This window comes from Mesoplodon densirostris, chromosome 1 (assembly GCF_025265405.1).
Source record: "Mesoplodon densirostris isolate mMesDen1 chromosome 1, mMesDen1 primary haplotype, whole genome shotgun sequence".
NCBI classification, from domain to species: domain Eukaryota; kingdom Metazoa; phylum Chordata; class Mammalia; order Artiodactyla; family Ziphiidae; genus Mesoplodon; species Mesoplodon densirostris.
The window spans coordinates 114,733,436-114,760,213 of NC_082661.1; the positions used below are offsets into that span (position 1 = coordinate 114,733,436).

A 26,778-nucleotide genomic window follows, 5' to 3' on the forward strand; every position below is an offset into this window, starting at 1 on the left:
GGAGATGCAAGAGGGAAGGGATATGGGAACAGATGTACATGTATAACTGATTCACTCTGTTATAAAGCAGAAACTAATACACCATTGTGAAGCAATTATACTCCAATAAAGTTGTAAAAAAAAAAAAAAAAGTAAATCCACCTAAAAAAGGGACTGCAATATTTCAGTAAGTAGTGGAGAAAAAATTACATTCATGGGATTTTATTGTATAAGTAAAACTTAAAATTGTATATCTATCTCACATATAACAAAATTTTGGTTACAACTGTAATTATGTGCTCTTTCAAGGAGCTAATAAAAGATAAATATTGAGAAATTGTTCTGGGGAAAATGTACGATCATTCACTTTGCTTTCATAGAACATTTATAACAAGTGATTTGGGAATAAAAAACTTAATCAAGAGCATGTTCAGGGCTTTCCTGGTGGCGCAGTGGTTGAGAGTCCACCTGCCGATGCAGGGGACACGGGTTCGTGCCCCAGTCCGGGAAGATCCCACGTGCCGCAGAGCGGCTGGGCCCGTGAGCCATGGCTGCTGAGCCTGTGTGTCTGGAGCCTGTGCTCCGCAACAGGAGAGGCCACAACAGTGAGAGGCCCGCGTACCGCAAAAAAAAAAAAAAAAAAGAGCATGTTCAAATTCTTCACAGGCCACTCTCATTCCTCTGATACTTAAATGATTCCATCATCCTCATCAACTTTCTCATCTTCAATCACTATAGGGTCTAATTCTGATAGATCCTCTTATTTGTCAATAGCTTTGCAAGTCAATCCACTTCTCAACAGCATGTTTATCAACTTCAGGAAATTCTGCATCTTTTGCAAAATTTACAATTTACTTTATAAAAACAGAAGTTTTATTTTTGGGTGTTTCATTAGTGAGCGCCCAACCTGAAAATTACTTTATACCTGATAAAAGAGATAAATCCAGGAGGGTTGCTTGAATGGAGACCAATTTAATAATTAATCAGTTGAATGCTGAATTGTATTACGATGGTTTGGCTTCCCTAGACAGCCCAGTTACTATTCAAAAAATGAACAAGATGGATATTAAAAACCCATGATTAACCACCTGCCATTTTAATTATCTGTTTTGGTGAGATTTTGCCATTGATGTTTAGAACTTAAAAGCAATACTTAGAAGTAACCAAAACAGTCTACAAATACACAAAAATACATATGCACACAAATACATACATACATAGACAGAAAGAGTGTGCACCCACACTAATAAAAAAATAAAAAGAAATTCTCCAAACTACAACCTTCACACACCACACGTGGAGAAAGCATTACCATCAGGTCACGACGGAACAGAACGCTGCTACTTGTAGTACCTGGAGAAGATGCGGATGCCAGCTGATGTTTACACTGAGCTTTCTGAGAAGAGAGCATTGCACAGCCCGCATAAAGAGCTTGAGTCTGCAGCACTGTTGTCACCCTGCAGTTAAGTGGATTTGAAAGGCTAGAACCATAGGTCCATAAAACAGAAAAGAACTTGAATAACTGGAAAACATCTTCTAGATGTACCTAAATTAAAAACAAAACACAGTGAAGTTTAATTTTTACTCACATAAGCTGGTCCCAAATCCTCTTTCCACTAGTGTATAATTACAGAAAACAATTTATTGCAACGTTTTGCTTTCTCTAGTCACTTAAAATTATTCTCTGCTTGGTACTTTAACCGACTGGGAAGGGTGTGCAAGAATTCAGACGACTCACTATCATTTTGCACTAGAACACATTTAACAACAATGGAAAGGATGAGGTTGCCAAGCAGAAAACCAAGACAAAAGTGATGTCGGGAAGCCTCTACGGAAGTACCGTGAGGGTGGGGTGAGCAGTGTCAACTGCGTCAAATGCTGTCGAGAGGGCAAGTAAGACAAGAGCGAAGAACTGACCACTGGGCGTGGCCGCACGGAGGTCACGGTGCCGTGATGCAATCTCTTCACTGAGCGACTGCATATCCTAAATCACCTCTCTGAACTGCAGTTTCTCGTTGGTAATGACAGTAGTCAACTCAACATATCTGGCCATCGTGATTATTAAACACCTGAGCAGGCCTAACACATGAGGAGGCCGGCAGCAATGTCAGTCTCCGTTCAACCTACCGACGGGTGTCACGAATCAGCACTGCTTTACAGGGTCTGCATCCATCACCACATGCTCGTCACTGTCTAAAAGTCTACTTTCATGTTCATTAAAAACTGTCATAACTCAAAGATCTACAACATCTTCTTCAAGGGGAGAGTCTGCCTGAAAAAGGTGAGCTAGTACCTTCATAAAAAGTTTCATCAGAACCCGAAAATGGACCGTGTCAGCACCATTGAGAACCATCTCGAAGAGCCCGATGAGCAAACACAAGTAGTCTCTGCTGTCTTCTTTCAGCTGTTCAGGATTCCACCAGGTATTGTCTACGGGGATGTGAAGAGAAGGAGAAACGGTGCATAAATTTATGCGAATACACCGCTGGGAACTTCTCATTCAAGACAAAGAACAAGTTGCGGAATCAATAACTCAGTTTTCCACAGTATCACATTCAAAAGATTCACAGCTTGTCCTACCTTTAGGAAAAGATTTAGGAGCCTTTAGTGCATGAATAAAATTTTTCAGTGAAAACACGAGTAAAACTGAGTCCTCCACAGCAATCCTCCGGGCAGTCTTGAGCTGTTCTACATAATGTGCCCACAGCTCCAATGGTATCCCTCTGTCCATCATCAGCTCAAAATTCCATTCTGAGGGGATCTCCTAAAATGTTAAAGGAAGTAAAAATAGCACAAGTTTAAAGGGGTTCTGAACATGGGTTATACAGATGGACTGCAATGGCTATATGACTGGGTAATTTGCAAAATTTTGTCTACATGTATATTTGGGTGGGGAGAGGAATAATAGTTTTAATCAGATTTTTAAAGAGATCTAACCATCACTATTCACAAGACACAAATAAGTTCATCATGGCTTCATTTTATCTATGTTTTCTTAAAACACCGTCCCTAAAAACAAATGTTATTCATATAATTTATCCTTGTCAAATAAAGGGTAGGCACGTTTCTAAACAGAAAAATAAGGTACTGGATTTCCAAGAGATCCTTAAAGGGACTTTTCTCATTTCATACTTTTACTGCTTAACTGAAGAAGGTACATGGTCAAATCCCCAAACTTGCAGATGATTCTAAACAAGAAGCAAAACGTTAAGGTGTTTAGATATTACACTACAAGCGCCAAAAGCAAGCATGAGAAATGGTGCAGGAAAACAACGAACGAGACTCCATAAAGGTGAGCGCAGAATAATAACTTGGTAGTAAAATAACCCAAAGCCAGACTTTCAAGATAATGTCTCTAGTGAGGGATTTCATTGGCTCAAAGTGCTGCTACCGCCGAAAAGATGCTCGGGCCTCTCAGAAAGGGCATCAAATATAAAACCACCTGTTATCTACATGTGTATAAAACACTCGATTTGGCCACACTTTACCACTGAGAACAAATACAGTCCAGGTCACCACAGTTTCAAAAAAATAAAGAAGTTAGGAAGGGCTCATCTGGGTATGTGGGTGTGTATGTATGTATTTATTTGCCACACTATGTGGCTTGCAGGATCTTAGTTCCCCGACCAGAGATCAAACCTGGGCCCTGGCAGTAAAAGAGTGCTGAGTCCTAACCACTGGACTGCCAGGGAATTCCCTGGGTTACTTTTTAAAATATGAAGATTCAGTCTCTTAAAGTTTACATAAATTTAGCTATAATGGCTATGACCAGAACTTATAAAATCCTGAGAGTATAAGTGAACGTCAAAAAGATGGGATTTGTTGAGCATCTCCTACAACAAGGAACCCTCTGAAGTCTGGAGAACAAATAAAAACAAGACACTATTAAATACAAGACACTATTCTATGGCAGATATTAAAAGAAATAATCTATAACCCCAAGGTGTGGTGTTTGGTAAAAATATCAAAAACTGAAACATGTTCCTTAGTAAGACTGTCAAAGATAATAGTATGCTGGCAAAATCCAAATTAAAATAATACAAAAGATCTATTCTAGTAAACAACAGAATGAAACAATACTTTATTCAAGCACTAATATATCTAGTGAATTCCTCACCACTAGATATAGTTAAGTATAGCTTGGATAATTACCAATAAAGATGATACAGGGGAGAGTCAACTATCAGACACAAACACCACAAATGTGAAATTCCATGATTCAATTAAATTTCTTGCAAAAGGAAGACAGCACCTAACCCACTATCTACTGCTACCCAAGGCTGCCTCACATTTCACCCCTAGAATCCAAAGACTCAGCATCTCAGCCCCCGATTTTCGGTTCTGCTGTGATTAACAAGCCAGGCAGTCACTTTTCTTCTAACATTCAACTTTCCAGAGAGTTTGCACTCCTTACCACTGTAGTTACGACACTTTCGAGCTTCTTTATTTTTTTCTGCAACAAACTGAAGACTCTTGTCGCAAATGGAAAATGAGTTTCTTTTAAAGACGAACAGCAGGAGACAAGTACAGCCATGATCACGTGAAAAGTCACTTTCTGCTTCAGGCTAAAGGACTCCTTTTCTCCAACACTTATTAAATCCTCCACCTTGAAAAACAGACAGACTCCGTGAATGGTAGCTCTTGGTTTGCATAAGAACAATTTTTTTCTACCTCTGCCAATCTAGGTATCATGTATTTCATATTTAGAGTGAAGTGATAAATACAAAACCTTAAAAAAGTAGTAAGCATTGATTTCTGGGTAACCAGAAAAATAAGTAATTTCAGAAATTATAACGAACACAACTGCACTTGCCAACTGGATGTTTTTATGCCCTTAAAAGATTTACTAAGGCAAAAGAAAATTTCTCCTCTTTTAGATTATATTTTGCTATTTTAACAAAAAATATGACTTTAATATTTTACATGAGAGGAAAAAAGGTTAAAAAGTAGACATTATATTCCTACTGGTCCAATATACAACCAGGATGAAATAAATTACATAAAATGTTAAGGATTTCAGACAATCTGCAAAATATATACTAAACACTGTGTTTTTAAAACAAAGTACTCAAGAATGGAAAAGTTATTTTAAAAAAAGAAGAAGAATCTAGTAAAGCAAACACTGAGAATCCAATAAGATTATGAGAAGGAAACCCAGGGGGTTGACTTTGACAACATACCTACCATCTTTAACATTGAAGAGGGATCCCCTGAATTTATATTGTTAGCCAGCAACTCAATCATCTTCTGACTTGCTACACCAATTAGTTCTCCGGACTTTGTGCTTTTAATCACATTTTCAAGAGCTGTTTAAAAAAAAAAAAAAAGAATTGAACACCAGAGGGCCCTTATGTTACTAACACTCACCTAAATATCATGTCAAGTAAAGAATGTAGGCAAAAGTTTTACAATTTTCCTATGAAGGTTTGCTTTTTATTTTTCTTTTCATAAAATTACAAATTCTTCAGTGGGTCACTGTCCTTTTCACTGTATACTTGCCATATTAGCAAAAATTTTAAAATATCTTGCTGGAATGTAACACAATGAACAATTTCAAATAACAATCACTGCCAATTTTTAATTATGGTTATCTTTTTTTAAAGTGTCACCTGCTCACTTTTTCTAAAAAACAACTGAATTTCTTACCTTCTTTCCAGCCTCTTAATAAAGGATGCAGAGAGCAAATTCCTGATTTTGATAAATATATAGCCATTTTCATCTCAGCAGATTCCATATCATCATTGTTGATGACCATAAATGGCAGCAGGTGCACCACCACCTGATTCGACAACTGATCATTTTCACTCAGTATCTCTGCTTTAATTAGTATGTCTGCTGCTATCTCAAGCACATTGTACCTAAAAGATACATAAACACATTTAGTTGAGACACATTAGAGACTTCAGTTCAGCAAAAACTCGTTACATTTTTCCAGCTCAACTGACACCATCCTGGTCTCTTTACCAAACACATTATTGAGAAACATCAAAATATCACTTAAAATCCATGCTAAGGGCTTCCCTGGTGGTGCAGTGGTTGAGAGTCCGCCTGCCAATGCAGGGGACACGGGTTCGTACCCCGGTCCGGGAAGATCCCACATGCCACGGAGCAGCTGGGCCCGTAACATAAAACATATCACACTATACATCTCAACTCCACTAGAAATCAGAGATTCACTCATTAGTTCAAAAAATATTATCTGAACATATACTATATCCTAAGAACTAAATAGGACACAAAAACCTGTAAGACATGCTCTCATCCTCTAAGGAGCTTAGTCACTTTTCCATGCAAAAAGCTTAGGTGCCAAAAATGAAATAACAAAAGCTCATCAAAACATTACAGAAGGTATCATGTGCCTCTGAGCCTATTTTTTACTTAATATATTTGTAATTGTTTTAATTATAAAGTGTAATATATTATCCTTGTAAAATAGAAATACATTATATGAAGTAAAAAATTAAAGCTCCTTCCCATCCTACTTCCCAGATCTCAGTATTATATCATACATTATACACTTCTTTTTCCATTTTATTAAGAAAAATTTCAAACATAGAGAATATTACAACAAATCCATACAAACCCAAATAAAAGTGAACTTGATATAAGAATTTCAGGCACTTCCCTGGTGGCGCAGTGGTTAAGAATCCACCTGCCAATGCAGGGGACACGGGTTCAATCCCTGTTCCGGGAAGATCCCACATGCCATGAAGCAACTAAGCCTGTACGCCACAGCTACTAAGCCTGCGCTCTAGAGCCCGCGAGCCACAATGAGTGAGTCCGTGCGCCCAGAGCCCGTGCTCCGCAACAAAACAAGCCACTGCAATGAGAAGCCCGCTCGCCGCAACTAGAGAAAGCCTGCACCCATCAACGAAGACCCAACGCAGGCAAATATAAATAAATAAATAAATAAATATGTTTATTAAAAAGAAAAGAATTTCATTAATTTATTTGTATAAGGAGATACAAATACATACCATGCCCTATTTTTTGAAAGTTCTGCTCTTTGAAAGAGATTCAGGAGATTTGAAACTGTCACTTCTGAACTAAACTGTTGTTTGAAAATCTAGAGAGAAAAAAATACCCATAAGTAAATCTTTGCTTGCTTCAAATATGGTGCTTGTTAAACAAACTTTAAAAAATTATGAATTATAAAGAATTTATCTCCCAACAATTCCAGCATAATTTAAAAGTTCTGAGAGCAATTTCGCAAAAGTGCCATTCAGGATCCAATTTCCCAGGATCCCTACGTATTTACTACTGATAAAAATTCACAAAGCACTTTTCCTTTTTAAAAGAACTTCCAAATATATAAAGTTGTATAATCTAATTACTCCCATGTGCTTTCCCCAACCAGGCTTAAGTCTGTGCTCTCAACAGAACAAATTTCCAGTGAAAGAATAATTTCCAAATATGCTGCTGCCTAGAGCAGAGATTCATGTGAGAAGGGTAAGTAAATATTTACAAACAAAACATGCATGTCAATGAACAACAAATTCACTCACCTCAAATGCACTTATAGCTGACAAGACAACATCTATGCTATCATCACCTAATCGGGTTAAAATAGCTTCTTTAATGAAAGACTCATCGATACTCTCCTGAGCAATAGAAAAAAATATTAATTTTTTTAGTTGTTTAATTTAGTTGTTTAATTTAGTTGTTGCTAAAACCTCTGAAGACTTTACATTAGAAAGGAAGTATGGTTTTGTGAAAAGCACTCCAGAATTCCAGTTAAGGAACACAGGTTCTGCTGCCCTGGATGCGAATTCAAAACTAAGCACACTTGCGTTGAACTAGGCAAGCTCTAGAAGTCCTTCTTAGATGAATAATTGTTTGGTACAAAATCTTTCCAGTTTCCATTGAAAATATAATAAGATGTGCAATTAAAATACAATTTTTGCATTAATGAGCTCATCTTGTTAAAATGAGAACCTAGATTTTGGGAGAGCACAAACTAAAGAACCAGAATGTCTAAGTTTAAATCCCAGTTCCACCACTTACTAGCTGTGCGACCTTGAGCAAGTTACTTAACCTTCCTAGGTCTCATTATTCTCATCTATAAAATAGGGCTAATAATAATACCTACCTCAAAGGGTTGTTACAGGATCAAAAAATACATATCAATACTTAAAACAGTGCTTTAGACATAGTAAGCAGTGTTAAAAGTTAGCTTTTAATTTTCAAGGTTTTTACAAGGATGATGACACGTGCTGATGACAGTGAAGTCTGCCCCCAAAAGTTCATATTTTTCTTTTAAGTAACAAAAGAAAATAAAGCATAAAATCATTCACAATAACAGAAAAATAAGACTGCTAACCAAACTGAATATACCTCTACCTGTAGGTGGTGAAAAAAAAAACAAGTAAATAATCCCACAGAAAATAATGTAGGTCAGAAGGTTGGGAGACAAAAAGTAAAATCCCTAAAATTCACAAAACTGAAGTCCAAGTTTAATGCCAAATGCCAAAATTTTCTCAAAAGCTCACAAGTAGCCAAATAGCTCAATCTGGAATTCGAGAACAGAACAGAACCTATGTCCATACATTAACAGAGAAGGGAAAAGGAAATCAAAGCATGCAAAGACAGACATTAACTGCAATTACAATACTAAAGCCTGTACGTTGAATGTATACATTGCCCTTCACTGAAAAAACTAACAAATCCAGAGGAGGACAGGGTAGGACGGGATTAAGAGTAAAACCAGGAAGGATAAGAATGGTTTCAAGAATATTAGGAGATTCCAGGAATCTCGCTTTTTATTCTAGGCACTGAAATCTTCCTATTACAACAAAGAACAGTATTCACTGAGTTTAATTATCCAACAAATCAATGAGACAAACCTACCAGCGATTTATGAAAGAAACACAATTTGTACCAGATCAGAAATGAATTAAGCCAAGCAATATTTTTCAAATTTGAATACATCTACCATTTTAAAAATGAAGTATAACTCTTCAAAAATATAAGAGAAAATATTTTAAAAATATTTTTTAAATTACCAATTGAAAAGCAAAAAAACTAAAGAAAAAACAGTAAAATTCAAAATTAAATAAACTTAACGTGGTAATTATGATTAGCTGAAATTAAATTCTACTTGTAATATGAATCTGGTTTTAATGGCCATGACACAAGTTTAGAGTTCAGTGTGTTTATATTACTATGTGCTATGGAGAAACTAAACTCTGGTAGCATTTTTCTCTAGTCTAGAAATTTTCCAAATATGCAAACGGTAGTACATGAGATGATTTTAGATGTTAACAGATGAACATTCTTATTTCAAACTGTATTACCTACAGTAAAATGTACATACAATTAGCACTTCAAACGCATGATTTAAAAGCTACGTGAAATAGATGAAGAGAATAAAGAAGTATAAACTACTAGGTATAAATTAAGTTACAAGGATGTAATGCATAGCACAGGGAATATAGTCAATATTTTGTATTTACTTTGTATGAAGTATAATCTATAAAAATATTGAATTACTATGTTGTACACTTGAAATATTGAAAATCAACCATAACTCAATTTAAAAAAAAGAAAGCTATGTGAAAAAAATGAGTCCATTTAAAAGAAACTAAAGAAAAATTTAAAAAAATAATAACATCAGTGGTCAGCTAATATAGCAAAAAATTTGCTTGAATGACTAAAGTTTGGAAAATACTGCTCTATCTGAATCACTGCAATGTCTTTGTAAAATATCACTTTGTTATAAAGGCTTTATTTACAAATTAAGTCAGCTTCTGTACTTACTATTAGGAGCCACCAAAATTTTAAAGCCAAATGCAACTGGCAGGTACCGAAATCATGAACAGGGCTCCAAAAGCTATCATTCTGATGTCCCCAAATACACTCATGTTAAACTTAAGACTATCAAATTCAAATTTCAAAACTAAAAAATTCTCAGATAATTTATGACCCTCTGTAAATTAATCTATAAATCCCAGGTTGAAAAACTCTCAACTAAAGCTAACCTAATCATCTGCAACGTGGAAACATATACAGGTTAAAATGGTGGCTTCTGGCATGTATGGTCCTAAATCTTTGTCCAATGAATGCCCATATTCTTTATTAGGCTTATCTCTATAATTAAACAGTATTGATTCTAGGTGGTAAATTCAATTTCTTATTCTAGAATTACACTGCTCATCATAAGGGTAAAAACATCACAAATGAAGGCTATCTGACACAAACCTTTGATGTTGTCATGACATTTTTCAGATGATTAATGGCCAGAAGTCTCACCGGAGCAAGTGGATGATTCAGACTGAGCATCAAGGAGGTATCAGAATCTGCTAAAAACTACAGGATTCAGCACAATTACCACATGATCTCACCATTCAATCTGAGGAGCACATGATCAAGAAGAACCAGAGAAAACCACCCCGAGCTGCCCAACTTATTCAATAACAACCATCTAATTTCAGAAACCAAAAAGTACACCAAACTGAAAGTAAAAAGTAAAGCAAAATCTTTGTCTCCAGAACATAGTATGAGTAACAGCAGATAAAAATTTGTTTTGTGAATGTTGTGATTTCATGTATACTTGTGTCTACATGTAGGTTTAAATTAGTGAAGTAATTCTATGCAGTAATTTTGTATTCTTTATGTATATCTGATTCCAAGGTGAAAAGCACCTAAGATAAATCACTGTATTAGCGCCTAAATGAAAATATAAATCAAAAAAATTGATCACTGAAGAGAATGCGATTCATCTAAATGATGTTAACAGTGACACTCAAATTAGTGACAACTTTATTTATGTATTGATAACTAGACTACAAAGGAAGTCTATCAACATATGGTTTTGGAAATGAAATACCATTAAAGACGAAAGTCTAATTATGGAAGAGAAAAACCCAAACAACCATATTTCTCTTCCTAACATTTATTTTCAAGGCTAATTATAAGAACTACTTAAATGTCTAACTTCTAGTATAAAGACTTAGGGTGAATCACCAGAACATTTCTTAAGTTCTAACATAATCATGAAACAAAATCCACTTCCCTTTTCCTAATCAATGACTTAAATAGCCACACGTGGCTGGTGGGTACTGCACTTGAAAGATAAGGGTACAGGAGAAAGATAAGAAACACTAGAAACCTAAGTTAGGCCATGTTTTGGTGATTGTTAATGAGCATCATATAAAAAATTTCCAAACAATGCTTTTCCAGAAATAAGTATCAGGTTCACAGTTATCTAAAAATTACTGTACTTAATTCCTTAATTACTTAATTCCTGCCTCAGAGTCTTACTTCAGCTAACTAGGCAAACTGTATAAAATCTTCTCTCTCTATGAAACTTCCCAAACAGAAGTAAAGTAGCAAATTTCCTTCCGGAGCTCTTCAACTAACCACACAAATACCCGTAAGTGTCATAATTCCCCTGAAAAAAAAGTTACCTGATACTTTCCACCACTTGTAGAAAGAGAGATAAATTGGTGGAAAAGCTCCTGTTTTTTTAGGTCTGTAATTTCCTTTAGGCGTTCCTCTAATACGGCATCTAATGTTTTGGGATATCTGGGATGAAATTAAAGAGTTAGTTCATTATTCTTAACAAAGTTATTAACCCCACACACTATATATGTATAAAAGAAAAAAATATAATTTTTTAAATTACTGAGATTGAGACTTAAATTTTTGACAAATGGAATACGTAAAACCAAATGATATTGATCAAGTTTGTTACTATGACTCTTTCAACAACAAAAAGTCTATATAAAAAAATTATACTCTCCATAGTCCCCACACAACCCCTATTTTCCCTTATATTTCAAATATATTTAAATCCTATAATTGTCCCTTCCTGAAAAGTAGAAAAGAAGAACAGTACCCTTACAATTCATTCACTATATTAAGTTGTGACTTGTGAATCATCTCTTTATAAAACAAGAGGTACACATTAAGAAGGGCACAAACACACACACAACTCACCTGCTTTCTACAAGTCTGATAAGTGGAAGAAACTGCTCATTAAGCAAAGATACTTTATTAGAATCGATTTCTTCCTGTGAGCTATATGAAATATACTCCTCAAAAAGAAGGCTGCAGAACAAAACAAATACCACAGACATGAGTTACTATTTATTGAATACCTACTACGTTCTAGGTGCTTTAGAAATATTCTCTGTCAGACCTCTACAAGATAGAAATTAGACTCATTTTACAGATACAAAAGCTCAGACTAAGAAGTCTTATAATTTGCCTGAGGTCAAACAAGAACAGCAACAAGAGGCAATGCTCAGTGAGCCCTATTGAGCCATAAAAAGTAGAGCAGGTTTTCCACCCGTCTGACTCCAGAGCCAAGCTCTCAACAGTACTTTGCATAGTTAACCTCATTGGATTCACAAGCCAACCATGGCAGCAAGAGACACAAATGACACGCCCACCAGGTAGGTACCTGCCCAACGACACACAACGGCAAACCGAGGTCCACGCAGCCTGTCAGAACTTACTATTCTACTAGCCGGAGGCGCTAAGATTTAAACCTACATCCGACCACCACGACTACATTCTGTTCAATGCATCGAGCTGCCCTTCAAATAAGAAAAGAAAACGGGAGGCCGAACTATCTTTACTTCATGCCAACCCTCAATATTAAGTTTCTAATTGATATTTACTGATTACCAACTGTGATGTATTGTTTCAGGCATTTTGGTCCACTTAGTACTAGGGAATTTTAAACCACCACAAATTACATGTAGTATAACCCAAATTTAGTTTCACTATTAACTTTCCATGACCACATAGAAGCACTAAAGACAAACAAGAGAAATTACCTTTTCTGTTGCCACAATTATTGGATTAAGTACTTATAATTAGATGAAATGGCATAGACAAAGCAGGAAATACATTATAAAGGGATACTGGAAAACTGTTAGCCAACCCTGAAAAGAATATTAAGCCACAAAAATACAAATCAAAAGCATGTCAAAAGTAACAGCTTACCTAGCCAACAAATGGTCTAAGTTGTTCTTCAGGTATATATTTGTAAGTATGGCTTCTAAGAGTCTCCTATAGATTTGACCGTCCATCTCTTCAGTTTCTTCTCCTTAGCATATATAACAAATTAAAATTGATTGGGGAAAACTTTTCCCGCATGGGTATGCTATTAAGTTTTTTTACAGCAGAAAATCTTTCTACAGGAATAACTTTAAAACATATATATAATGACATCCAGCTTTTTACCTATTTTCAAAAGTGTACTTCACCTGTTTAGTCATTTATATCTTTTCAAACCACTTTTGTATACATCACCCTCATTTATCCTTTACCTGAAATTCTCTATATTTTTTTAAAAACAAGTACTATCATGACTCTCTCGTGAACGAAACAGAAGTCCAAAGAATATAGTCTTTCCCCAGGCCATACTACAAGCGGTGAAGTTGGGACCTGAATCTACATCTTAATAAACCATCCTGAATACAGGCTAAACTTCATCTCAAAGCGTCCTTACAGAACCAAGAGTGGTCATCTTCCATCCCACATTTATGAATGAACGTGAGCCCTGGCTTTATTACTCATCACCATCAGAACAGGAAAAGTACACTTTCATTCGTGCTAGTCATGTTTCTGAAACTCACGTTTAAACTGAGATGGAGTTAAGCAAATCCTGTTTTCCAGTAAATGGATATAACTTTAGAAATGACTTTCTTAGTATGTCTTTCTTAGTCCAGTAGCAACACTACCAAGTATTTCTTCCTTGTCTTTCTATATTTATTGAAGGGTGAAAAACGTATAATGCAAATAATCACCTTCTAGTAACTTTTGGGCTTTTTTTAAATTTGGATTTTCATGCATGAGATTTTCTTGATCTTATATTTTCAATGACTCAAGGGAGAAAAACTGTTTTGGCAACTGGATATTTACTGTAAATGAATCACTAAAGTTCATTAAATACCTAAATGAGAAGGGAAAGTTTTACTGAGTAATGTGTTTTGTTTTAAAATAATTCCAGTCTTTTTCATGTAGAGACTGTGTGAGAACACATATTAAAAAAAAAAACAAAACACTGAGCATATAACTCATTTAACAAGGATTTCCTTTAAGCCTGCTCCCCACCTCAAATGTTTCTCTATTCAGAAAAATAGATACATTACACAAAAACAATTAGCAGAAACTCTAAATATCTTAAAGATATTAACAAGGATGTGGTTCCTATTTTAAGAGAATCGCATCTGAGAAAGGAAGTTTCTGGACACAACATGTAAAACCACATACCTGTAACATGATTAACAATGGAGACAACCAGATGGGGAAGCATGTAACGCAGAAGAGGACTGATGTCGTATGTTTCAGAAATCCCGTGAAGTAGTGTAACAAGATCAGGAACAGTACATAAGTGTGGAAACGGCCTTTGAAGAAGCAAGACATAAGATGTTGACTTCACAAGTTAGACAATGAATGGTAATTTTTAAAAATAGTGTAATATTTATCTTATGAAAAAAAGTATTCAAAATAACTTCATTCACTTGTAATTAATATCACTGTCAATTCAATTATACGTACTTTTTCCCCAGGCTCTCTGGCTTCTGTCTCTGCAGGAGCACTATCAAGCAACCCAATCCATCCTTGATCAGAGAGGGAATTCTGGTCAGTGTTTTGATGATCTGTGAAGCCAAGGAATTGACGAAGGTATCTTCCAAGGTCACTTTCACTGAAATCTGACATATTATCATGTACGTTGCAGCTCTGTAATCTGGTAAAGATGATTTCAATCCCTAAATATATTTTAAAATATAAGGAAAAAATGACAAACCGTGTTATTTTATCCTACTTAAAATGTTACTTTACTTTGACAAATTGGAAACGTCATAAATTAGAGATTAATACAACCTAACACACACTGAGAATCAACACTCCTCAGAAGTGAAAAATCAAGATGTTGGCCCCTTTTCCTGAGGGGACATGGAAATGAGACAAGTCTCTTGAATAACAGAAGTGATCTCAGAAGGCCTCCCAACTCAAACCTCCACACATCCTAACAGGAGCCAAGGAGTCTTCTTTTAAATGAAAACATCCACCTGTGTAAAGGAGATTTCAATCAGGAACAAAACAGTGCCTGATTAAAGACAGTAATTTTGGGACACTGGTGGGAAGCAAAGCAGTTCCTCCATCGGGAATCTGGGACAGTGGGAGGCAATGAGGCACTTGGGGAGAAGAAACACTGAGAAGCAGAAGTCAATGCAAACAGAATGGTAAGAGAGCCTCTGCTCTGAAGAGATTTTCTAATCCATTCTCTTTCCACTGAGGTAACATGACTGCTAAGAAAACAGATCTGGGAGAAGATGGCAGGGCCAAACAGCCAACATTCATCCCTAAGGAGCCCTAAGATCCCACTCTGGTAAGTTTTTAAGAAGTCATATTTTTTACCTATAAATTAAATCTCATTAAACATCTGAAATAAGTTGTCAATGTAAAAACATTAATGTCTAAGTGAAATTTTCAAAAGCCAAGAAAATTCCTTCAGGTACAAAATAATCTACTTTACACGAGTGGGGCCAACCTTTTGAACATACGGGAACAGCTTGGCGACTATATTGTCGGATAAGTCCTCGGCGGTGACCAGAGCAGACACGATGGTAGAAGCGTAGAAAGTTAAGAGCACCCTCAACTGAGCTGAGCTCCCAGGATACTCAGCAAAAACCTGGGGAAAAAAACCACAAACCACACACAGTTTTAAGAGTGAAAGGCCCATCAGATGAAAGTATGAAAATATTTACAGCTCTCCTCAACTACTTCAGGCTGACACTTTAATTTTCCCATATGTAACATTACATAAACACGTCTAATAGTTCTAATAGTTCAATTAAATATGACAAGAATGAACAACCTTCCTGACATTTTTAGACTGTGTCTTTGTTTAAACAGTCACTGTAAATAGAATCTGGCAAGGAAGAGAATAATTTATTTTTGTAGAAAAACAGCTTTGGTGATGAAAGACTGATCAAGCTGCTCATGCTCCAAAACAGCAGATCCTTTAAGAAAAGGGCACTTCTTCAAAGTCCCACTGTTACTAGAGAAGGCCTTCAATTGTTTTCTTTATGAAGAGGAAGCAACCTTCTAATGGAATTATATGTTCATGAAACAATTTACTACTCACCTTCACAGATTTTGTCACCAGACTACAAATGAAATCCATGAATCCAAGATCTTTGTAGCAGTGGGTAACCAAAGTTCCTTTAGCTAAGGGCACTCCAGATTGCTATTACAGATGGAAAGAACCAGCTATTACTTAGGACATTCATCAACTCATCATTATTTTTAAAGTACCTACCAAAGTAACAGCTTCAAACTGCTGCAGTTCATAAATATGAAGTAGTCTTTCCTTATCGCTGTTGGTAAAGATGAAATTAACACATAAAATTGTGCAAACTTTAGAAATTCAAGAGAAGGCCAAGCAATGAGTGTGGATGTACTCCATGAAAAACGTTTACTTATCACGTGTTGCGTTTTGATATGTATTTATCTAAATCTGGATTCTCTAGATTCTTAGTAACTCTACTGGTTAAATTTGGCTTTTGAGCCAACGTGCTATGGATCTGTCACTGCTTCACAATAACACTAGTAATAGAAACAGAGGAACACGGTCAACTTCTACTGCGCTTCCCACTGCCTAGCACTGTGCATGGCATGTATTAGTGCTCAATAAATTTTGAATAAATCAATGAAAAAATAATTTGAAGTGAAATTTAATAGGTATGGGGGTTTGGATACCTGAAACAAGTGTGCCTAGAGAACAGCAGCGTCTGGGTGTAGACTATAAGGGGAAAAATAATTTTGATGTTATTAGCAGAGTGAACGTTGAGTAGTTGGATTAAGAAGCTTTATTCTAGGTTGGCCTTCTCTTCTTGAACATTCTTTAAGTTCAAGTGCTTTACATTCAAACACTTAAATTTTTCTTCTAATTAAAAATTCCCATTCCCTTTCTTTTTACTAATTCTGACCATGGACCTCCTGTCATCACCCATCAAGTTAACTCATTCCACAGGCCCAGCCTGTTTACCTACTTTCATCCCCATCTGCCCTCCTGCTGGCCTGAATCGCCGTGCTCAACATTCAGTAAATTTCTTGCTAACAACATACATCTACTTTCCTCTACTATAGATGCAAACAAAGTGATAATGGCAAGTCAGGTGTTTTACTACAAAATCATGCTATCTGATCTCAGCCAGAGCTATCCTGTAAGACAACTGTACTATTATTCATCTGTAAATTAATTTTCTAGCATCTTCTTCACAACTTTAATAACTTCTGAAGTCCTTCAAGTTATCCTTATCCCTTTAATTTTTGTAAGTATTTTATGCATCTTCACCTCTAACTTGTTTTAAGCTTCTCAGTTCCAAAATTTAAAATGCCAGACAGCATGGTATAGTGGAAAGACAAGCTTTATAATCAGATCTGGATTCAAATCCCAACTCTGCCACTTCAGAGTTACATGAACTTTGGCAAGTAACTTAATTCTCTGAACCTGTCCTCATCTGTAAAAATAGAATTTTGTGAGAATCCAAGATAATAAAATACAAATTGCCTATCTTGATATCAGGTACTAAATGAAGGCCAGCTATTATTCATAACAGTTTCAACTGGAAGTTAGGAAATAAAAGTGATGGAGGTAATACTTGGTCTACCCTCAGGAGCACCAAAGACTTAATTTTTTCCAAATTATACCTTTAATGAAGGTTTGCAATGATTATAGATACGTGTCATTCAACAATCATACCTTAATTGGCAATAACCAGAACCACTTGTGCTTTGAATTATTAATTTTTAGAAGCTGTATAACCCGCACAAATATTCTTGTCTCGTGGTATGGGAGAACACAGGCAATGAGGCTATCCTGATTATAAAGATGGATATGGAACCTGGGGGAAAAAAAGCAAACAATTCTAACTGACACAAAACTTATAAGCGTGTATTTCCTTACGTGTCCAAACGGTGTTATCAATGAGCTAAACCCACTTAAAGCAACCATACAACTATAAGCAAGGTAGAGCACACTTAAAGCATAGGCATGAAAGTACTCAACAGGGTTTGCCAATTCTCATGCAGTAGCATTTTAAAATATTCACTATCAAAACTGACATCCATTCACCGTCTCTCAACTTTTTTTAAAATCCATTATTACATTAACGTGACTTTGGGATCACTGCAGTCAAACCAACAGAAAACCAAACTGGTCAAGTAGGCAGCAACACTCAGCTTCTCTCCATGCTCCAAAGTTCACCTCCCACAGCTTAGTTTCCTCACCTCACCTAACTATCATAATCCTAAAACCAGAAGACTAATTATAAAGAAAATCATATTACCTTCTCTGAATAAAAAAAAAGATCAAATTACAACCATATTTAATTTGTCCATGAACTTTACAAAACTTGGTATTGGTCATGCCACCCTAATAACATAAGACAGATTTATTAATTCTGTCAGATCCATTACATCCTGTCTAGCCTTTAAGATCTAGCTCAAATGCATTCTTTTTCAAGATGCTTTTCTTAATTCTCCCAGCCAAGTGATCCCTCTTACATCTGTCTAAACTCTCCTATCCTTTCACCTGTACCTTTCTTACAGCACCACACCCCTTGACTTTTATTAGTTCTATAATATGGCTTTAGTACTAGCCAAGACATCACTTTCTCCATGAAACTTTCCTCAACTACTTCAGGCAGCACCACGTGCCCCAAACTCTGTATACGCCATTATTGTGGCATTTCTTTCAAAACAGTAAGAAAGGGCAGCCTATTCATCCTTGTATTGAACTTAATGTTTGCTAAATAAATAAGTTACATGAATAAATAAATGCAAAACCAAACGCAAAAAGTACTCCTTACAGTAATGATCTATTTGGGGTAAATTAAATGCTAGAAGACAGAGGGAAATAGTACAGGTTTGATTTTTTTTTTTTGTCTGATGAATCTAATGATACGATAATGAGAAGACCCAGGTTACACTTGTTTTCTCAATGATTCACTGGCTTCCCTTACCCCCAAGCCTCTAATTAATGAAGTGGAAGCCTTTCTACTTTTAAAACATACATAGGAGAAAAAATTAAAATGTGTCAACTATGATGTAATACCAATGTAATACAAATAAATGAGAAAATAAACTGAATAAACTTACTGAGACAATTTCCAAAGTAGAGTAAAGATCAGACCTTGGAAACAAAATTTGCATCTCTGCTTACCAGTCATGTGACTCAGCCAACTTAACTCTTCTACACCTGTCGTCTCAACTGTAAAATGGGGATAAGAGAAGCATCTCCCCACAGGAATGTCGTGAGTGCTGAGATAATGCACACAAAGTGCTTACCACAAGGCCTGGTGTACAAATGTTCAATACATATTAGCTATTATCGTTTTTCTTAAGTTATGGTATTTTAGAGAATACTCTTACCCTGTTCCCAAACCATTTTTTTGTTATTTTGGCAAGAAGTTCAATAACACCCTTTGCCCCAAATATGCAGTAACAATTTGTAACAGCAAACTGACACAAGCCCCTCAGAACTAATGAGGCTAGACTATTTACTCAAGATCTTCAGTAGTTCTACTTCTCAGTATCAACAGAAATGAGGTCAACAGTAGAAGGGCATGCTTACCTCACCCAATACAGATCGTATTAAACTCTTAATACACCTGATTTTTCTTTCAACTTTAAACTTTAAATTTAAAAAGATCAATGTTATTAGCCCATAATTATTTCCATAATTCCATTTGCTACCTGTGGATCAACCACTCCAGACACTTCTGTGCCGGCTTCAGCAGGAAGTAAGGAGACAGGTGGATAAGAAATAATGAAATGTTTTCATCCAGCTGTTTGTTCACTGCTTTGGTCTGAACGCTCCGCTCCAAGGTTTTTGCTAGCTGGCTGAACAACGGTGATTCAAAACGCTCAAAGGAAGGATCGATACCAAGCAGCTCTTCCAGGCCAGTGCATCCTAGAAAAAGGCCACTTTATTTAAAGTCTTGGCGAGCAAACCCATCTCACCCCTCTTTTACAGTGTTACTTTCGCCTAAAACTCTATGAATTCTTTTAGCATATATAATCTGTAATACAGTCCCAAATATAGATTTCTAGTTTCCAACATAGAGAATAAATCTCATCTCACCAACGAGGAGAACCGAAAATACCTTCTGGCAGGGGGCCTTTTTTCTTTTTTCAATACAATACAATTTCAATACAATAATTAGGCCAGTCCTAGGAAGACTCCTCCCCTACCCTCCAGCCACAGCCTCCCGCCCCTTTTGACTGTTCCTCCTCTCTACAGCTTAGATGACCCCCCAACCTTGTTTATCACCTGTGACATTCAGATGCCGCTGCCTATATACATTTCACGCATCTAGCGCATGGCTTTTTGTTATTCTCTTTCCCCTTAACAACGTAAGTCAGCTGAGCAAGTTAAAAACCGCTAAGGAAGAGGGCGGGTGAGAAAAGAAAACAAGAAAATACACCAACATCCAGGAAACACACGCTTCCCAGAGCTTTCCTAAGTCAAAGGGTAGCTCACCAATGGCAAAGGCGGTGTCCCTGTCAATGGTGGCCGCTTCCTTGGGGTCAAACAACAAAGAGGCAACTTCATCTCTATATAAGAGGCTGGGATCACTTTGAGGGAGGGCGAGTCGTTGGAGCTGCTGGGCTAAGGACGTCATCTTTCAGGCCAGCGGATTTCTAAACACACAGGCTAAGAAACATAACCCCGTGAGAAGCCTCTACAAAATTAAAAGGTGGCTTAACGGTAAGCAGCAAATGCCTCACGTACAAGCAACTTTCCTCCGTACTCAACGCGGCCGCGGACACATCACCTGCTGCCCAGGGACTCGCGGACGCCGGAGGTGCAAACACTAAGGCAACAGCGGTAACAGATAATTACAGCCCCGGGGACTGCGCCGAACGTTTCTCAGCCCCGACTCCGCGGAGACTCGAAAACCCACGGACACCTTACGCTCCCCTGTACACCACCCCGACCCACAGCTCCTACTCACCCGGAGCTCGACTTGGGGCAGGACTCAGAAGCCAACGAATCTTCACAGCAGCTCCCACGTGTTACCAATAAGTCCAGCTCTCTCCCGGAAATGTGGAGCACTCCTCGGGCGAATTTCCGGTTTCAGGCACTACGGCAAGTGAAGAGGTACAAGCTTGCCGGAATGAGAAAAGGAGACTCCGCCCCCAGGCGGCGAAGCCCCGCCCCTCCGCCGAGCGGGACTTAAGGCTCGGGATCTGCTGTCCGCTAGCTGGGAGCTAGTGGTCTGTTTTTGGCTTGTGGCTGGAAGTTTCAGTTTCTGGGCGGGCCTTTTGTGTGCTTTAAGGTTCTGTAGCCGGAATCATTCATTCAACATATACGTATCCAGCTTTTACTAGGTACCGGCAGCATCGCGCAGTGGTTAAAACTGTGAGCGGGCTTCCCTGGTGGCGCGCAGTGGTTGAGAGTCCGCCTGCCGATGCAGGGCACACGGGTTCGTGCCCCGGTCCGGGAAGATCCCACATGCCGCGGAGCGGCTGGGCCCGTGAGCCATGACCGCTGAGTCTGCGCGTCGGGAGCCTGTGCTCCGCAACGGGAGGGGCCACGGCAGTGAGAGGCCCGCGTACCGCAAACAAAACAAAACAAAACAAAACAAACAAAACTGTGAGCTGTGAAGTCACAGCCCGGGTTCGTATACCCGCGCTAACGCCTTTGGGCGGTGTGAGCTACACCGAATTCTCATCTCTCTGTTTCTTACCTCCTCTATAAAACGAAAAGAAGCTGAGAATTTCAGGCGATGAGCTACTGATCGCGGTGTGAGCCGCTCCACAAATTCTGGACACAACCGTCCTGGGGCTTGGGGGCCATCCCTTCCTCCACTTTGCATTCTTGGAGGCCACGCATTGTTTTTTGTTTGTTGGTTGGTTGGTGTAAACTAACCCTGGTGAGAAGTAATTTACAAACGAAATCACACACTTCAGTTTAGCAATTCGATGAGTTTTAACAAAAGAATAAGCAGGTAACACTATCTCCCCATTCAAGACATAGAAAGTTTCCATCGCCCCTAAAAAGTTCCCTCTTGCCCCTTTGCTGTGATGCCCACCCCACTGCCGGCATCAGGTAACCATTGGTCTTCTTGGTGTCACTATAGATCGATGTTGCTGACGAGTGTCCCATATGGATATACCACATTCTGTTCCCAAAGCAGCGGTATGTGCCCAAATGGAGTGAACTGGCCTCTCCAAGAAGCTGCACAGGACACAGGAGTGAAACTGGATATCCTACCTATCTTTTGTGGATGCATTCGTTTCTCTTAGGATGTGGAGCTCTTCGATGCCAGGGTATCAGTCTTCTTCCTTGGAGACTGTTGGAAACAGTTACAGTTTGGGGGGCTCACTTCTATACTCCGTGCCGATCTCTCCCTTTTGTGAACACAATCTTCTGTTGTGCTTTGCTTTAACAGCATTTAAAACAACCAAAAAAATCTTTTCAGTTATTTCTACAGAGAGTTTTGCATGGGGTGTTGACTGCCTTGTGTGGTTTTTCAAGTTCTGGTGGTATCTCTTTCATCCTTAACAACAGATCTCTCAAAGGAATTTTTTTTTCTTTACAAAAGCAGTCAGTTTGGGGAGAAGTGAAAGTAGTGAGAAATGAAAATCAGGCCTATTTTTATCCACAAAGACATATTTGATTTTTTGCCTAAAAAAATCCTCATATTTTTAAAAGCTTCATCAAAGTGAAAATAAATGGAAAGTTACCACAAGTATTTGGTTCAACCATTTTTATGTCAGTTCCAATGGTGTATGGGCCCGTCTGAATTTTACTTTAGAAGCAAACTAGCAGGGCTTCCCTGGTGGCACAGTGGTTAAGAATCCACCTGCCAATGCGGGGGACACGGGCCCGAGCCCTGGTCGGAGAAGATCCCGCGTGCCACAGAGCAACTAAGCCCGTGCGTCACAACTACTGAGCCTGCGCTCTAGAGCCCGCGAGCCACAACTACTGAGCCCGCGTTCCGCAACTACTGAAGCCTGCACGCCTAGAGCCCGTGCTCTGCAACAAGAGAAGCCACCACAATGAGAAGCCCGCGCACCGCAACAAAGGGTGGACCCCGCTCGCCGCAACTAGAGAAAGCCCACGCACAGCAACGAAGACCCAACACAGCCAAAAATAAATAAATATATTTTTAAAAAAAGAAGTAAACTAGCAAAGTAAAAAGAACAAGTCAGAGATCCATAAATGTAATATGCGTTTCAAAAAGCTTTGATTTAAAAAAATATGCCATGATCTTGAGTTACATCTTTTTCTCCAGAATTTCTCTAGAATTCTCATCTAATTTCTCCAGAATTTAAAAAGAATTCTTTTGATATATTCCTGATTGTTTTCTGATTATCACCTCCTCAGTTTTTGTGATTATAAGCCTGTCTCCCGGTTTGATTATTCAGCCGAGGACCAGAGCAAGCGTCCTTTCTCAGTTGTTACTTGAATTTAAAATATTGGTTATAGATCATCTGTAGCTCTGCAATTCCTCCTATCTTATCATCCTTTTAATGCCTTGTGCCATCTTACATTCATTAAATCCAAAATTTTAGTTGTAGTGATACATATTTCTTGATGCAAGTGTAAACATTGTTTTCAGAGACAGTATTTTAACCATGCATTCTTACATCTTATGGAGGATGTCATATGGCAGAGGGATGATTCTACTCCTTGTTTCAATCACTGTTCATAGCAAGGACACTACCCCAAAAAAGCAAATTCATAAGTGATTTGAATGAATGAGTTCTTTTTAAAAGGATTTTTAAAAAGGACTTTTAAAAAGCCCTTCCTCACCCCACTCCCCTTTAATCCAGAGCATGGATACTTTGATTCATTCCATGTGTACTTTATACTAGGCTAGGCATATGGTGGTGAACAAGACAGGTAAGTTCTCTACTCTTGTGGAGCTTACATCCCACCAGGAAGAGACAGATAAAAGGCAAACAGATAAATCAGAAAACCATCAGGCAATGTAATAAGGGGTCTGATGACAATAATACAAAGCCATATGATAGGGGTCACAGAGGGAGGTCATCATTAGTCTGAGTGGTTGGAGAAGGACCCTCTGAGGAGGGAACATTTATGCTAAGACCTGAGTGACAATTCTTGATAAAGTGGAGATATCTCAGCTAGGGTTGATCTTGACATTTAATCCAATCACAAGAGGGCTAATTTCTGCCCATCAAATACACCAAGCTTGTATTTTCCTCATGTCACTTATGGCTACCTGAAATGATCTGATTTGTTTGCATACCTATTTATTTCTTGTATCCCCTCACTAGAATACTGCCTCCATATAGGCTGGCATGGAGCCTGCCCCTATGATATTGGAGCCAGGGCAAGGAATCAGAAGGACACACACCTGTCAGTCTAAATACTTAAGAGTTATAAATCAACCTAGCACACTGTTACCTCGGATATGTTAAAACCTCCAATTTTGACAAGTAAACAATTATAATGATAAAATGAAAATGTTTTCATACGGCTGAAAGACAGCAAAATACAAAAGATGGCAGCATTTACTTACCATTGTAACTGTCTGCGTACAATATTGATTGGCTGATGATTGTGGATGAGTAATAAAGATATGTAGAGCTAATACATATCCTGTATATTTAGCCCATAAAATTTTCCCTTCATTTCAGCAAAATTACCAATTATGTTGTTTAATCCAGACTTGCACTATTTGTGTTCTATTGGCAAAAATGATCAGAGATTAAAAATATAATTTAATTACATTCAAAGTGTACAAAATTTGAATATATTTTCATAAAATATAAATTATGTAAAAATCAATACATTATATTTATTTTTCACTTGTTTTCAAGAGAATTATCTTCAAGAATGCAAAAGTACAGATTATAATGACAACATTTTAAATAAAATTAAATTAAGTTAAAGTTTTTTTTTAATTTTTTGGAAAATTTTATAACCTTATTTCAATAAAATATTTTCATAAAAAATTATTCACAAGTTTATTAATCCATGTCCTTCTAGTTGCCAGTGTAAAGAATCAGTATTACCCTTCATTCATGTTATATCTATATCTACCTATTTTTAAATGTAAGAGTCATATGAATTGTTCAATATGGTTAAAGGATCCTCAGCAACCACATCCAATTTTTGAAAACATGTAGTACAGTAATTCCTGAGTACCTCCAGAACCATAAATTGGAAAACAAAAGGAAACAAGATGGGCTTCCCTGGTGGCGCAGTGATTGAGAGTCCGCCTGCCGATGCAAGGGACACGGGGTCGTGCCCCAGTCCGGGCGGATCCCACATTCCGCGGAGCGGCTGGGCCCGTGAGCCATGGCCGCTGAGCCTGCGCGTCCGGAGCCTGTGCTCCGCAACGAGAGAGGCCACAGTAGTGAGAGGCCCGCGTACCGCGAAAAAAAAAAAAAGGAAACAAGAAATTACATCTTTGGAACTACTTAGAAATAATACTTTTTTTTTTTTTTTTTTTTTTTTTTTTTTTGCGGTACGCGGGCCTCTCACTACTGTGGCCTCTCTCGTTGCGGAGCACAGGCTCCGGACGCGCAGGCTCAGCGGCCATGGCTCACGGGCCCAGCCGCTCCGCGGAATGTGGGATCCGCCCGGACCGGGGCACGACCCCGTGTCCCCTGCATCGGCAGGCGGACTCTCAATCACTGCGCCACCAGGGAAGCCCAGAAATAATACTTTACTATGCAAAAATCTAATGTTTACATGCAGTCTGAAAGGAAGATTGTGACAAGTTCATCAATTTATCCTTTCTCTTATCTAAGCACTTCCAGATTCAAATCATCCCCCTGCTCTGAAGCAGTGTCCAGAAACAGTACAATCCACAAACCAGAACATTCAAACAGGCTTTTTTCTTTTATTTGAGGACACAGGTTAAGAGACCTGTTTCCCTGAAATTTAAATACAAAAATCAGAGACTGGAGGTTCAGAGTTATAGGATGTGCAGTCCTAAGTGGCAGTTTTTGAGGGACAGGCTTCCACATTAAAAAAAAAACTTATTTCTTATGTATTTGTGATATCCATGTGCAGACCTTATGCTGGTCCAAGGATGGTGTTGAAGACAGGACTTTCTCAAATTTATGGCTGAATCCCTGCTACACAGTAAAGTGCATGGTATATGGTTGACAATAAATATTTATGAGATGAACAAATGAATGAATGAATGTAAATGTGTGTAAGCTCTATCTGTATCTCCTTCCTGTTCAAGAAATATGTATCAGAATGCAAGTAAGAGTAGCATTGTTACAGGAATAACTTAGAATTATTCTAACTATAATAAAAGTAAACCATTCAGAAAATTCAAAATTGTATTTTTAGCAGACTATTTGCATCATATATTACAACTGATGGCATACTGTCTCCTTGAAAATGTATCTATTGATGACAAACCAAGTAAGATGTACCTAATTAGCACTGTAAATGCAGCATGTGAAATCTACATTTTAGTCAAGTACAACAAATACATGACTAGTTCAATGACTGAGAAGTTAAGAATTTGTTTCTTCATGTTGTGTCCCAAACAAAGTAATCTACATTATTATGAGGTTGAGCACTGTGGTCTTGCCATCCAAAATTGCAATAATTTTTCTGGTTATTTTGAAAGCCATTGGTAGGGAGCTGGGAGTTGAAAGAAATGGTTTGGAAATCAACCAGAGCAACTGGTATATCTTCAGGAACCAGCAGATGGCACCAGAGCATTTTACTGACCCCGGAGTGCATTCAGCTATACCTCCATGTACCTTCCGTGGAGCAGCAGTTTTCAAACTTTTTAAATTTGAAAATTATGTACAACCATATAAAAATTG

At 37.7% G+C, this 26,778-nt stretch overlaps 1 protein-coding gene across 1 annotated transcript in view; it reads right to left on the reverse strand.

The window, feature by feature from the left end:
• The window catches only part of HEATR1 (HEAT repeat containing 1), a 49,175-nt gene extending 28,122 nt beyond the window's left edge, over window positions 1-21,053 (reverse strand). Inside the window, exons 1-20 of the mRNA XM_060108204.1 lie at window positions 20,961-21,053; window positions 20,486-20,659; window positions 19,699-19,915; window positions 17,705-17,846; window positions 16,085-16,186; window positions 15,488-15,628; window positions 14,491-14,702; window positions 14,203-14,336; window positions 12,931-13,033; window positions 11,917-12,027; window positions 11,385-11,502; window positions 10,177-10,284; window positions 7,485-7,580; window positions 6,957-7,045; window positions 5,626-5,837; window positions 5,164-5,285; window positions 4,394-4,585; window positions 2,560-2,743; window positions 2,273-2,409; window positions 1,333-1,525 (exon numbers count right to left, since the gene is read on the reverse strand). Of these exons, the coding sequence (XP_059964187.1) occupies window positions 1,333-1,525; window positions 2,273-2,409; window positions 2,560-2,743; window positions 4,394-4,585; window positions 5,164-5,285; window positions 5,626-5,837; window positions 6,957-7,045; window positions 7,485-7,580; window positions 10,177-10,284; window positions 11,385-11,502; window positions 11,917-12,027; window positions 12,931-13,033; window positions 14,203-14,336; window positions 14,491-14,702; window positions 15,488-15,628; window positions 16,085-16,186; window positions 17,705-17,846; window positions 19,699-19,915; window positions 20,486-20,627 (2,755 nt within the window). The 5' untranslated portion in view covers window positions 20,628-20,659; window positions 20,961-21,053. The remainder of the gene's footprint in view (window positions 1-1,332; window positions 1,526-2,272; window positions 2,410-2,559; window positions 2,744-4,393; window positions 4,586-5,163; window positions 5,286-5,625; window positions 5,838-6,956; window positions 7,046-7,484; window positions 7,581-10,176; window positions 10,285-11,384; window positions 11,503-11,916; window positions 12,028-12,930; window positions 13,034-14,202; window positions 14,337-14,490; window positions 14,703-15,487; window positions 15,629-16,084; window positions 16,187-17,704; window positions 17,847-19,698; window positions 19,916-20,485; window positions 20,660-20,960) is intronic.
• Between the last annotated feature and the right edge of the window lie 5,725 nt (window positions 21,054-26,778).